At 68.0% G+C, this 10,818-nt stretch overlaps 2 protein-coding genes across 2 annotated transcripts in view; both read left to right on the top strand.

The window, feature by feature from the left end:
• Nucleotides 1-6: 6 nt before the first annotated feature.
• Nucleotides 7-2,482, top strand: CHLRE_03g145207v5 (uncharacterized protein). Its single transcript, XM_043060412.1, has 4 exons — nucleotides 7-326; nucleotides 473-710; nucleotides 1,065-1,158; nucleotides 1,576-2,482. Exons 1-4 carry the CDS (start codon nucleotides 197-199, stop codon nucleotides 1,792-1,794), a joined length of 681 nt encoding a protein of 226 aa, XP_042925541.1. The 5' UTR covers nucleotides 7-196; the 3' UTR covers nucleotides 1,795-2,482.
• Nucleotides 2,483-2,566: 84 nt separating this feature from the next.
• The window catches only part of CHLRE_03g145187v5 (uncharacterized protein), an 8,696-nt gene continuing 444 nt past the window's right edge, over nucleotides 2,567-10,818 (top strand). Inside the window, exons 1-11 of the mRNA XM_043060411.1 lie at nucleotides 2,567-3,789; nucleotides 4,032-5,573; nucleotides 5,889-6,192; nucleotides 6,348-6,780; nucleotides 7,040-7,205; nucleotides 7,418-7,767; nucleotides 7,927-8,179; nucleotides 8,317-9,267; nucleotides 9,461-9,619; nucleotides 9,911-10,123; nucleotides 10,343-10,650. Of these exons, the coding sequence (XP_042925540.1) occupies nucleotides 2,956-3,789; nucleotides 4,032-5,573; nucleotides 5,889-6,192; nucleotides 6,348-6,780; nucleotides 7,040-7,205; nucleotides 7,418-7,767; nucleotides 7,927-8,179; nucleotides 8,317-9,267; nucleotides 9,461-9,619; nucleotides 9,911-10,123; nucleotides 10,343-10,650 (5,513 nt within the window). The 5' untranslated portion in view covers nucleotides 2,567-2,955. The remainder of the gene's footprint in view (nucleotides 3,790-4,031; nucleotides 5,574-5,888; nucleotides 6,193-6,347; nucleotides 6,781-7,039; nucleotides 7,206-7,417; nucleotides 7,768-7,926; nucleotides 8,180-8,316; nucleotides 9,268-9,460; nucleotides 9,620-9,910; nucleotides 10,124-10,342; nucleotides 10,651-10,818) is intronic.

The raw sequence follows: 10,818 nt of genomic DNA, 5'->3' as shown, positions 1-10,818 counted from the left end.
ATACACTGATTGATACTGTATAGATTAGCCTAGTGCATGGCACACCCACACCCATCGTGAAACTCAGCGAGCCCGCGGATCTTAAGCCGCCCGCTATTGAAACCCTGTACATTATTGCCTTTCACAATAGGTGCGCGTAGCACTCGAGGATCCAGCCCTTATCGACTTTGAGCGAACCTGAGGGTGTGACACAAAAATGCAAGTTATGCAGCAGCGCGTTCTGCAGGCGCGTCCCCAGCGTCCTGCATCGCTTTCGGTCCAGCGCCCGGCTCTTCCGCACCGCTCGGTGCTTGTGCGCAGCGGAAATGAGCAGCAGACAACCACTGGTGCGCGACAAGGGCTGATGCGGGCTTGCAATTTTCTTGTTACAAGAAAGCAATATGTGGGTAGCTAATACAATCGACAGGAAGACTGATGTCTGTGTTGCCTTCGCCCGCACTTGCATCGGCCCCGCTTGCTTCCTTCATAGCAGAGCAGCCGTCGACCTCTTCCACTCCCAGCGTGGAGAAGGATATCCTGCGCAGCACGCGCCAGATTGCCGGCACCTTCGCGCCCCGCTCGTCCACCAAGTCAAAGAACCCCGCGACCAAGGGGACGGTCCTGTACGACGTCTTCGAGTGGCAGTCGTGGATTTGCCTAGTGGCGGGCGGCCTGCTCTCATTCAACATCATCTGGCCCACCGACGAGCCCAGCATCCCGCGCCTGCTGGGGTGAGTCGTCGTTGCTGGAGAGGAGGAGGGGTGGCAGGTGTGTGGCTGTGCCCACGGCCACACAAACTGCCCATTCACGCGTGTCCAGGAAGGCGCAGTGTCAATAGCATCTAGCGCCACAACCTGCAATGATCTTTCTCTCATCAGCAGCATGCTGCGCAGTTGCGCTTCTGTGGGATGGCATTGAGGTAGCCAGGCAGCCAGACTCCGACCTGCGCCCTGCGTCGCTGCCAGCGCGGACCAGCCCTGCCCAGGCGCAACACCTCCACTCTGCAACGCTCAAACGCCAGAGTCCGCACCGCTCTAACCCTGCGCCTAACCTTCACCCGCACCTCCGCCCGCCCCCCCCTGCAGCATGTGGTCCATCTGGATGTTCACCATCCCCTCCCTGCGCGCCAAGGAGTGCATGGCCAACGAGAAGGACGCGCTCAACCTGCTGTTCGTGCTGGTGAGCGTGGTGGTGGAGGGGGGGGGGCGGGGCGGGGCGTGCATGGTGTGGTGTGGCGTGTCGCGGGGCGGGGCGGGGAGGGGCTGCTGCTGGCGTGTGTACTGGGGCACCTGGGGGAACGGCCTGCTGGGTGACGAGGGGACCGACTCTGGATGGGGGGCCCAGCTGCTGCGGGCGGCGCGGCGCAGGGACCGGGTAGCTAGACGGCGCGGGGCTGTTGGCGTGGGCTGGTGCCAATTGCGTTGCGGATGACTGAACTTTACCGAGGAGTGGGGGTGGTGGCGGCGTTATAGTGGACTGCTGTGGCCAGAGGGCCCCTTTCATAACGCCGTAGGTTTCCGCTGTGCTGACCGCACGCCGCTCCTACTACCCCTTCTCTCCGCTACCCCAAATCCTTGCACCGCGCGCTGCCCGTAGGTGCCGCTGATGAACGTGACACTGCCGTTCCTGTGGAAGAGCTTCCCTTTCATCTTCGTGTCCAACGTGCTGGCGCTGGGCGGTGTGTACTGGTGGAAGGGCGTGTGGAAGGAGGTGTACGGCATCCCCTTCGCCTACGCCGGGTACACCATGCCGGCGCCCGCGGCCACCGCCGCGGAGCAGGCAGCGGAGCAGCAGGAGGGCGGCGCGGAGCAGTAGGCGGCCGCGCAGGGGCCTGGGGGTTTTGGGGCTGGTGGAGTGTTTGCGTGGTATGCGGAGTGAGTGTCTCGGATGTGCAGAAATCGAATTAGCGTTGGGTTGAGCAGCCAAGGGGGGGAGTGGAATGTTGAGCGGAGCGCTGCAGGGCTGGTGACGTCAGGGGTGCCTGTGGGAATAAGCAGGCGGGCCCATGGAGGCATAACACGGCGGGATGAGCAGCGCATGGCACTTGGGCTGGTGCGGGTCAGGGAGCGGACGTAGTAGGAAGTGTGTGTGCGTACCGTATGTGAAGGCTGTTGAGCCTGGTTGAGCAGGGCATGGGCCTTGGTGCATGCTGTGCGGGATACGGGCGTGCCGACTCAGATAGGTCCATCCGCACGTATGTGCATGCTATGATGCTATCCACGGGGGCTCGTGCAGTGTCCCACAAAGTCTGGTAGCCTGCGAAGGCTGTGGCGGCCGTGTGTCGGCCCGGGTCGAAGGTAGATCTGCAGCTGCACCAACCAGTCTGGGTTACGGGCCCGGGTCGCTGAATGTCAGGGACCGCCAAGGCGGTCGACAGCTGGTACCATTGGGGCTTCATTGGCAGCTTCAATGGGTACCGAGGTTGAGAACGCGTCCCATGGCCACTGAAGCCGTGAAGGCGCGTGGCGTGTGGCGGGGGAGTTGGCGGGGGCAATCTACCGTCGCGAGGGGCGGGGGGCAACACTAGAGGGGCGGAGCTTGGTGACCCATCCTGCCACTCAATTCCTCTACTGTACATTAGAAGTGCGTGCTTAGTACTTTCAACACATCGTTACAACGGCATGCAACACTATTGAGTTTTGGGACGGAGTCGAGAGACCTTTTTTCTGATACCAACTCAAAAGCCCTGCTTTTCCTGGAACCTTACTCGTAAATATTTACACTAGGTTGTCCAGTGCAAGAAGTCTGTGACAAACAGTATAAGAAACTCCTCAGTTTTCACTCTGCAGTGCGCCCCCAAGATGTGCACAACTCGCTTGCATATGTGTAATCTCGCACACTAGCAGGATGGCGCAACAGTCACGATGTTCGAAGCTTCTTGACCGGTTGAATCCCCATGCGGACGGGCGAGCGCACGCGTTGCAGTCATGCCTAGGCCCAGCAAAACAGCTTAGTGGGTAGGGAACACAGCACTGAATGGACGAACAGGATGGCGCTGCGGCGGGGGGCAGCGCCCCGTCAAGCCCCCCGCGAGGGTCGCGTGCCGCTGGGCCCCGCGCGCTCTCCAAAGGCGGCAAGGGCGCCAAATCCCAGGCCGCCCGCAGCATCCTCTCCCACCCCGAGCTGCGGGAGACGAAGAAGAGCGGCGGCGTTCGCTTTGGCGGCGACGTGACTTCTCCGCAGGGCGGCGGGGAGCTCCGCTATGCGGGCGGTGGCTTTGCCGCACTGCCGTCCGTCAAGCGGCGCGCGGGGGGCGTCGGTGGGCGCAGCCTGCTGCCGCTGGCACCGCTTCCGTCCATCAAGCGTCACGGCACTAGCCCGGGGTCCCGCCGCGACACTGCTAGCCCCGTCTCCTCCGCGCCCGAGAGCCGCACACACTCCGCCACCAGCAGCGCGGGCGGCCTGCTGTCCGCCCAGGCCTCCATGCGCCGGGCCGCCGAGTCGGGCGGCGCAGCTTCCGAGTACGAAGAGGGAGACGACTATGACGGTCCTGAACGCGATCGCAACTCTGGCGGCACCGGCGGACGCGACAGCGGCGCCGGGGGCGCTCGCGGCAGCGCCTTGGCCGGCTTCGCGATCCGTCCCAGTGGCCCATCCGTCAGCACGCTTGCAAGCCAGATCGTGGGGCTCATGCAGTCGCGCGCGGGCGTGGGCAATGGAACCATGGGACGCAACATAGCCGCCGCGTCGGCTGCCGGCAGTGGCGGCGCCAGCACGGGTGGGCGCGGCGGCCCGGCGGGCTCGCAGCACGGCGGCCCACTGGAGGCGGCGGAGCTGCTGCCGGAGCCGCCGGAGGACTTGCCGCAGCTGGTAGGGGCCGGGGCGGGGTGCTGGCTGCGGTGGGGTTGTTTGCGGCATCACCAGTAAGCAGTCAGAGACACGATGACGCGGCGATACTTGGGGAGGTGGCGGCATGCTCATGAGAGTGGGCGTGGTCGAACGAACGCATTCGCTTGCGGGCAATGCCGCAGCCGGGAGTGGTCCCCACCGTCACGCGCTGACCAGCTCCCCTCCCCTCCCCCTGCATGCCTCATGCCTCCTAACCCACACAGCACCGCAGCATCTGGTTCAACGACAACGTGGAGTCGGTGGTGGAGATGCTGCACGGCCTGCCGCCCGGCCAGCGCCTGGGCGAACCCGCCATCTGGGTCAACCCACGCCTGTACCCCGACAGCGCGGCGGCGGCGGCGCAGAAGGCCGCCGCCGCCGCCGGCGCCCCTCCCCCTGCTGCCCAGCTGCCGCACGGCACCGCCCGCTCCTCCTCGCTCTCCGCGCCGACGCTGCCGCCCTCGCCGCCCACCGCCGCCACGCCCGCCGCCGCGCGCGAGGCTCTGCAGCAAGTGCTGCGTTTCAACTTCCTGCTGCACGCCTGCCACCCGCTCACCATCGCCGCCGCCAACGGCAACGCCGCCATGGTGGACATGCTGCTGGCAGTCATGGAGGAGGAGTGCCTGATCAGGTATGCCCAGTCCTGCGGCGGCGGCGGCGGCGGCCGCCATGGAGGCGGCGGCGGCGGCGCCAGCTCGCGACCCGCCTCCGCGCCCTCCTCGCGGCGCAACTCGGGGCGGCTGCAAGAGGCGCAGCTGACGTGGAGCAAGCCGCCGCCGGAGCTGCCGCCCGGCTGTCCCTGGATAACGCCGCTGGCGGCTGCGGCGCTGGGCGGCTGCGGCGAGTGCGTGCGGCTGATCGCCACCAGCATCAAGCGCGGCAAGTCCGGCGACCGGTCGTTCTACGGCGCCTTCAGCTTCCGGCCGCTGGTGCTGGCGCAGAGCGCCGAGGTTGTTCAGACGCTGTGTGACTGCGGCGTGGTGGCCAGCAGCATGTTCAGCATGTTCACCAAGTCGCTGCGGCGCATGGCAGCCAGGCAGATACAGCAGCAACACGCCAAGGACGGAGCTGCGGCGTCAGCAGGAGGAGGGGGGGCAGGAGGAGGGGGAGGGTTAGCAGGGCTGCTGGGCGCGGGCCACGGCCGCTCAGCAATGAAGCACGCGAGCGGTGGAGCGGGTGCTGGCAGCCACGGCCCCTCAGACGGCGGCGCGGAGGGCGGTGGCGGTGGCGGCGGTGGCGGTGTGACGTTTGGCCAGATCGCTGGTCGCATTCGCGAGGCCGCGGCGGTAGGGCCCACGGCGGAGTCGCCGTCTGGCGCTGACGCAGCCGCAGCCGCAGCGCCGCGCTCGCGCCGGTCCTCACTGGCAGGCAGCAATGCCCACCCCCACTCCCACCCGCACCCCCAGCAGCACCCGCCAGCGCACCTGCCGAACCAGGTGGCGCCTCCGTCGCCTCCCGGCCACGAGGGATCCGACGGCGGCGCACGTGTCAAGTTCGTAGAGGCCGATACAGCCGCCGCCGCTGCAGCCGCCACCAGCCCGGCCGGGCGAGCCAGTGGCAGCGGCGGTGGCGGCGGCCTTGCGGGTTTGTTGGTAGACACGTCAATGACGGTGGCGGCCGCGGTGGGTGTGATGAAGGCGGGTGCGGCGGCCAAGGAGACGGCGCAGGTGTCTGAGCTGCTGCTGCTGCGGGCGCGGCTGTTCCACGACTGCCACGGGCGGCCGCTGGAGGCCTCCCTGCGCGGCTGCAACTGGGCCACGGTGCAGGTGCGCGGCGGCGGCTGGTGCGGGCGGGGGTGGAGGCGCGGGGCCGGTGGGTAATGTGTTGGAGAGTGGGGAAAAGGCTGCTCGCAGCCGCTGGCTGGTGGTGCGGGTGTGCAGAGGTCCGTACGCATGGGCCGCGCCCCTGGCCACACACGCCCCTACTCGGTCTGTCCCTCATTGGGCACAGCACATGCCCACAATCCAGCGCCCCTACCCTCGCAGGCCAACTAGGTCCCCTCCTGAATTTGTTGCAACCCCCGCTCAACCCACGTGCGCTCAACCCCCAAACCCCGACCACCCCATGGCCTGGCGCCGCAGTCGCTGTACTGCCTGATCTCCATTGTGGAGCACGGCCTGGAGCCCGACTGCTTCCTGTCCTACACCGAGCACCCCAACCTCAACTCCACCTCGCTGCTGAACATCCTCGTCCGCAACTACGATGCCGCTACCCGCGCCGCCGCTGCAGCCACCGCCGCCGCGCAGGCGGGCGGTGGCGGCGCGGGCGGCGGAGGCGGAGGCGGTGACCTGCTGACAGAGGCGCGTGTGACACTGGAAGGAGCTATTTTGGCGCTGCTGGAGCATGGGGCACTGGTGGATGAGCGGCCGCGGCGCAACTTCATGCGTGAGTTTGGGGTGTGAATTGGTTGACTTCAGTGCGGTGCTGCTGAGTGCTGTGACGGCAGAGGAGCCAGAGGGTGAGGGAGCACTCGAATGCAGTGCGCGCCGTGGCTGCTAACTGCTACTGCTGCTACTGCTGCTCGCTTTCATGGATTGCAGGCGCGGCGCAGGCGGGCGGCATCCACAACACGGGTGTGGTGTCTGAAGTGGAGTCGGCACTGGACTACGCATTTGCGTTCGGCCCGCCAGAGGTGCTGGTGCCGCTGCTGCAGCACAGCAACAGGCGGCCGAAGGAGCACAGCAAGGCCCTGGCGGCTGCCGCAGCCGCCGTGGCCAAGGCGGCAGAAGCGGCCGGCGGGGAGGCTGGCGAGGCGGCGAAAGCAGCGCTGATGATAGCGTTGGCGGCTGGAGGCGAGGGGCTAGGTGGTGGTGGCGGCGGCGGCGGCGGTGGTGGTGGCGGTGGTGGGGCGGGGCGTAAGTGCCGGCCGCCGTGGATGGGGCGCAAGCAGAGTTCACCGCTGCTGGCGTTTGGTGGGGAGCTGCAAAAGGCTTTGGCGCGGGGTCGGCTGCCGGAGTGGCTGCAGAGCTGCAGGTGAGGCGGCGGGGGGCGGGGGCGCACGAACGCACGCGGCCAGGGCGCTTCGGGGATGTCGGAGCTAGGGCTGGCAGTGGCGGTGCATGGTAGGAGGGTGGAGGCCAGACGGCGTGCGCACGTGAACCAGTACTGTCCCCTTTCCCGCTGGCCGCACGTGCGCTTAGCGGTCTGCACACGGCACCTGCCCGCTCACGCCTACCTCCCCCATACCCGCCCACCCCACCACCCACCGCACCGCCTGCTGCTCCTCCCTCAGGCTGACGGACCTGATGCGCGACCTGCTGCGTGCCAGCATGGCCGCCGACGCGCACACCGCCGCCGGCGACCTGGCCTGGCTGACGCTGGAGGTGCTGGAGCGCGGGCTGCGACACGAGTTCGACGGCCTGGCGGAGGCGGCGCTGATGGCGGCGGCGGCGGCGCAGGTGGGGGCGGCGGTGGAGGGGGTGGCGGCGGAGGGGTGGGAGGCGGGAGAGCGGGGCTGGGCGGGTGGTGCTTGGCTTGGCACAGTTGCGCTACATTTTGGTGCAAGTGGTGCGTGGTGGTTGGCTTCCTGTCGGACGACTGCCGTACTTCACAAAGCTCCGTGTCTGATGTTGGCGCCTTGCTATCCGCAACCACTCGTCTGTCGTCACAGGAGACTCAGCCGTCGCCGCGTGCCACGGTCATCACAGTCGGTGACCAGTTCGGTGTCGACCAGTTCGGTGACGCCGGTACAAGCACCGCTGACGGCGCCGGTGCGGGTGCGGGTGCGGGTGCGGGTGCGGGTGCGGGCACGGCGGGTGGTGGTGCCGAGGGACTGCTGGGCCTCAGTGGAGGCGGCGGCGGTGGCGGCGACGACGACGGCAGCTCAGATCCTGCCGGCTCCAAGGCGCAGCAGGAGGTGCTGCAGCAGCTGTCCATCGCGTACAGTGTGGTGCGGGGCCTGTTCCGACACACGGCGGAGGCGACCCTGGAGCTGCATCAGGGATTTGGACGGCACGACAGGTGCGTGTGCGTGTGCGCTGGTCGTGTTGTGGGGTGATGTGGAGATGGCGGTGTTCCATCAGGTTTTATGTCGCTTGGCGCACTGCTGTGTATGCAAGCACAAGGTGGGCCAAGTCGGAAGCGCTCCAACAATGCCGCCTTGCGCCTTGCCCTCCACAGTGGGATGGAGGCCCAGCGCTCGGTGTCTGCACACGGCGGCGCCGGCGGCGGCTCGCGCGGCGCACGTGAGCGGCTGCTGTTCGTCTCCGTCAGCCCCGCCGCGGCCGCAGCGGTGCAGTGGCCGGTGCTGCTGCGGCTGGTTGCACGCATCAGCGCGCTCACACTCAACCCGCCGCCGACCTTCTCTGGCACCGCCGGCAATGTGTCTGTCTTCACCGCCGCCAAGGCCGTAAACCAGCTGCTGTATGTACAGGTCAGGGCTGTAGGGCGCTGTGGCAAATGGACGTGTTGTCACCTCCTCCTCAGGACACAGCGAAAGCTGCGGAATCAGCGGCCACCAGATGTGTCCCAATGCACTCACACAATCCCTTCCCCTCCGCTGTGTCGCAGGACTGGGCCATGGGCCATGACCCGCTGGCCGGCGCCGGCGGCCGCTCCGCACACTCCACAGCAGCAGGCGCCGACGACCTCGCCGTCGCCGCAGCCGCGGCGGCCGCGGCCTCGTGCGGCCCGGAGGGTGGCGGCAGCTTCGCCTCAGCCCTGGCGGCGCCCGGAGGCAGTGTGGTGGACATTGCGCTGCTGCACGAGCTGGCACGGTGGCACCCGCACGAGGCGGCGCGGCTCATCCACGCCATGGCGCTGCTGCCGGTGCACCTGTCCGGCGGCAACAACCGGTGGGAGGCGCTGCCCATCGCGCTCAGCGAGCAGAGCTACGCGGTGGTGTCCAAGGGCGAGGCCATCCGGCTTGCGCACGTGCCGGGGCGCGGGCCGACCGTGCTGCCGGCGAGCGAGGTGGTGGAGGAGGGGCTGGGGGAGGAGGAGGAGGGCCGGGGGGAGGAGGGGCTAGGCGCAGGTGGTGGTGGAGGCGGCGGCTTGCATGGGCTGCTGGCGCGCGGCGGACTGCTGCCGAATGGCAACAGAGTGACGCCGGAGCCAGGTGCGGGCATCGACATCCTGAGCGGCGGCGGCGCCACTGGCGGCAAGCGGCGCAACGCGTTCGCTCGCGGCCGCGACGTGGCTGCAACGGAAGCGCTCGGCTACGGCGCAGCCGCCGGCGCAGCCCCGCCATCGCCCGGCGGCTGCGGTGGCTTCTTCGGCAGCGTCTTCGGCCGCCGCCCGCACCACGTACACCACTACTTTGGCCATGCCGTCAGCGGCGGCGCGCAGCAGCAGCAGCAGCAGCAGGCGCTGGGTCGTGAGGACCTGCTGCTGGCTTGCGTGTTTCGGAGCCTGTGGCGTGTGCTGGCGCACTTCCTGCTGTGCTCCACGCGCCTGCCCGCCTACATGGCGCACCTGGAGGAGCTGCGCTACCGCACCTACCTGTACGCGCTGCTGGGGCAGGTGCGACGAGGGCACACACCGGCAGGAGGGCACACGGGCGAGCTGACTCGGCCGAACAATGCGGGACCCACAAGCCAATTGCAGCTTGACCATCACCGTTTATTCAATGTACTCTGTGTGTGGTTTCTGGGGGGGCCTGTGGCCGGGCCGGCGACCAATGACCCGCGGCCTCCCTTGTCTCGTCCACGCACAGGCTTGCCAACTGGGCAGCATACCCGTCGTGCTGCTGTTGGGTGTCGTGCTGGGTGTGCTGGGGCTGGTCTCCCGCGGCGTGCTGCGCACCGCACGGCTGCTGGGCATGCCTTTGCTCCGGCTCAAGCTGTCGCGGCACGCGCACCCAGGCCACGACCAGGTGCGTCTCAGCCAGTCTGTCAGGAAGTGCGTCCAGTGGTTGGCCAGGAGGGTGCGTCAACGGCGCATGAGTCGAAGTCTCGGCAGCATGGGGGGCCTCCACCCATGACGGCGGCTCCCCGAACTGCGCGGCTGCCTGGACTCTAGCGCTGGCCCTGTTCTTGAGCGCCGAGCCCACAGTGTCACACCAGCATATTTTGTCGCGCTGGTAGGTGTCAGAGGCTGAGGAACCAAGTGTTGCACCTGTGAGAAACCAAGTGTTGCACCTGCCTGTACCCCACATCGAGTGCAGGGCGCCAAGCCCATGGCACTGGACGCGATGCGCGGCAGTCTCAAGCTCAGCCTGGCACCCGGCGGCACGCACCGCGGCCGCCAGGCGCAGCACCGCGGCCGCCGGCTGCTGGCGGCTATTCCGGGCGCGGCGGCGGCGGTGCGCTGGGGCCGCAGCCTGTGGACCCACCTGTCGCCGCCGGGGGTGCTGCTGGATGCTGACCGGCTCACCGAGGTGAGGTGCGGGCTGGGGGTGCGGGGCGGGGAGGGTTACACTCATGAGGAGCTAAGGAGTTTTTTTGGGGGGGGGGGCGGAGGGTGCCGGCAGGCGGGGCAGCCACGGAGAGCTGCTATGCGGGGAGCTGGTGTGTGGTCATGCACAACGCCGCGTGCCCTCCACCGTTTCGAACGTTGTAGTAACGTGGGTGGCGTCCTGTGTCCCTGCCGCACACAGGCCTGGCTTGGCATCACGCAGCACTGGTGGTACCGCACCCCGGCCCACGGCACAGCCGGCCTGCGCCACATACGCGACAGCGAGTCAGGCGCCAGCCACCACCCCCTGTCGCGGGGCGCTGGTGGCGTGTCCGCCGGCGCCTCCCGCGCCAACCCCAGCAGCCAGGCCACGGCTCTGGGCGACCGCACGACACGTGTGGTGCTGCACCGGGTGCCGGTGCGCTGCACCGCCGCCATGCCCGCGGAGCTGTTGTACCGGCTGGCTTCGTCCACACAGGTCAACGGCGAGGTGTTTGCGTCGCCAGGTGCGTGCGTGCGGACGTGTGTGTGTGTGTGTGTGTGTGTGTGTGTGTGTGTGTGTGTGTGTGTGTGTGTGTGTGTGTGTGTGTGTGTGTGTTAAAAAACGAAACGAAAGCCCGCCCGTGTGTGTGTGTGTGTGTGTGTGTGTGTGCGAGACGTGCCGAAGGCGCCCCGGCG

The sequence above is a fragment of the Chlamydomonas reinhardtii genome, chromosome 3, assembly GCF_000002595.2.
Source record: "Chlamydomonas reinhardtii strain CC-503 cw92 mt+ chromosome 3, whole genome shotgun sequence".
NCBI lineage: Eukaryota > Viridiplantae > Chlorophyta > Chlorophyceae > Chlamydomonadales > Chlamydomonadaceae > Chlamydomonas > Chlamydomonas reinhardtii.
Note: the sequence above shows the minus strand (reverse complement) of the source record. Positions and strands in the feature narration are given on the sequence as shown.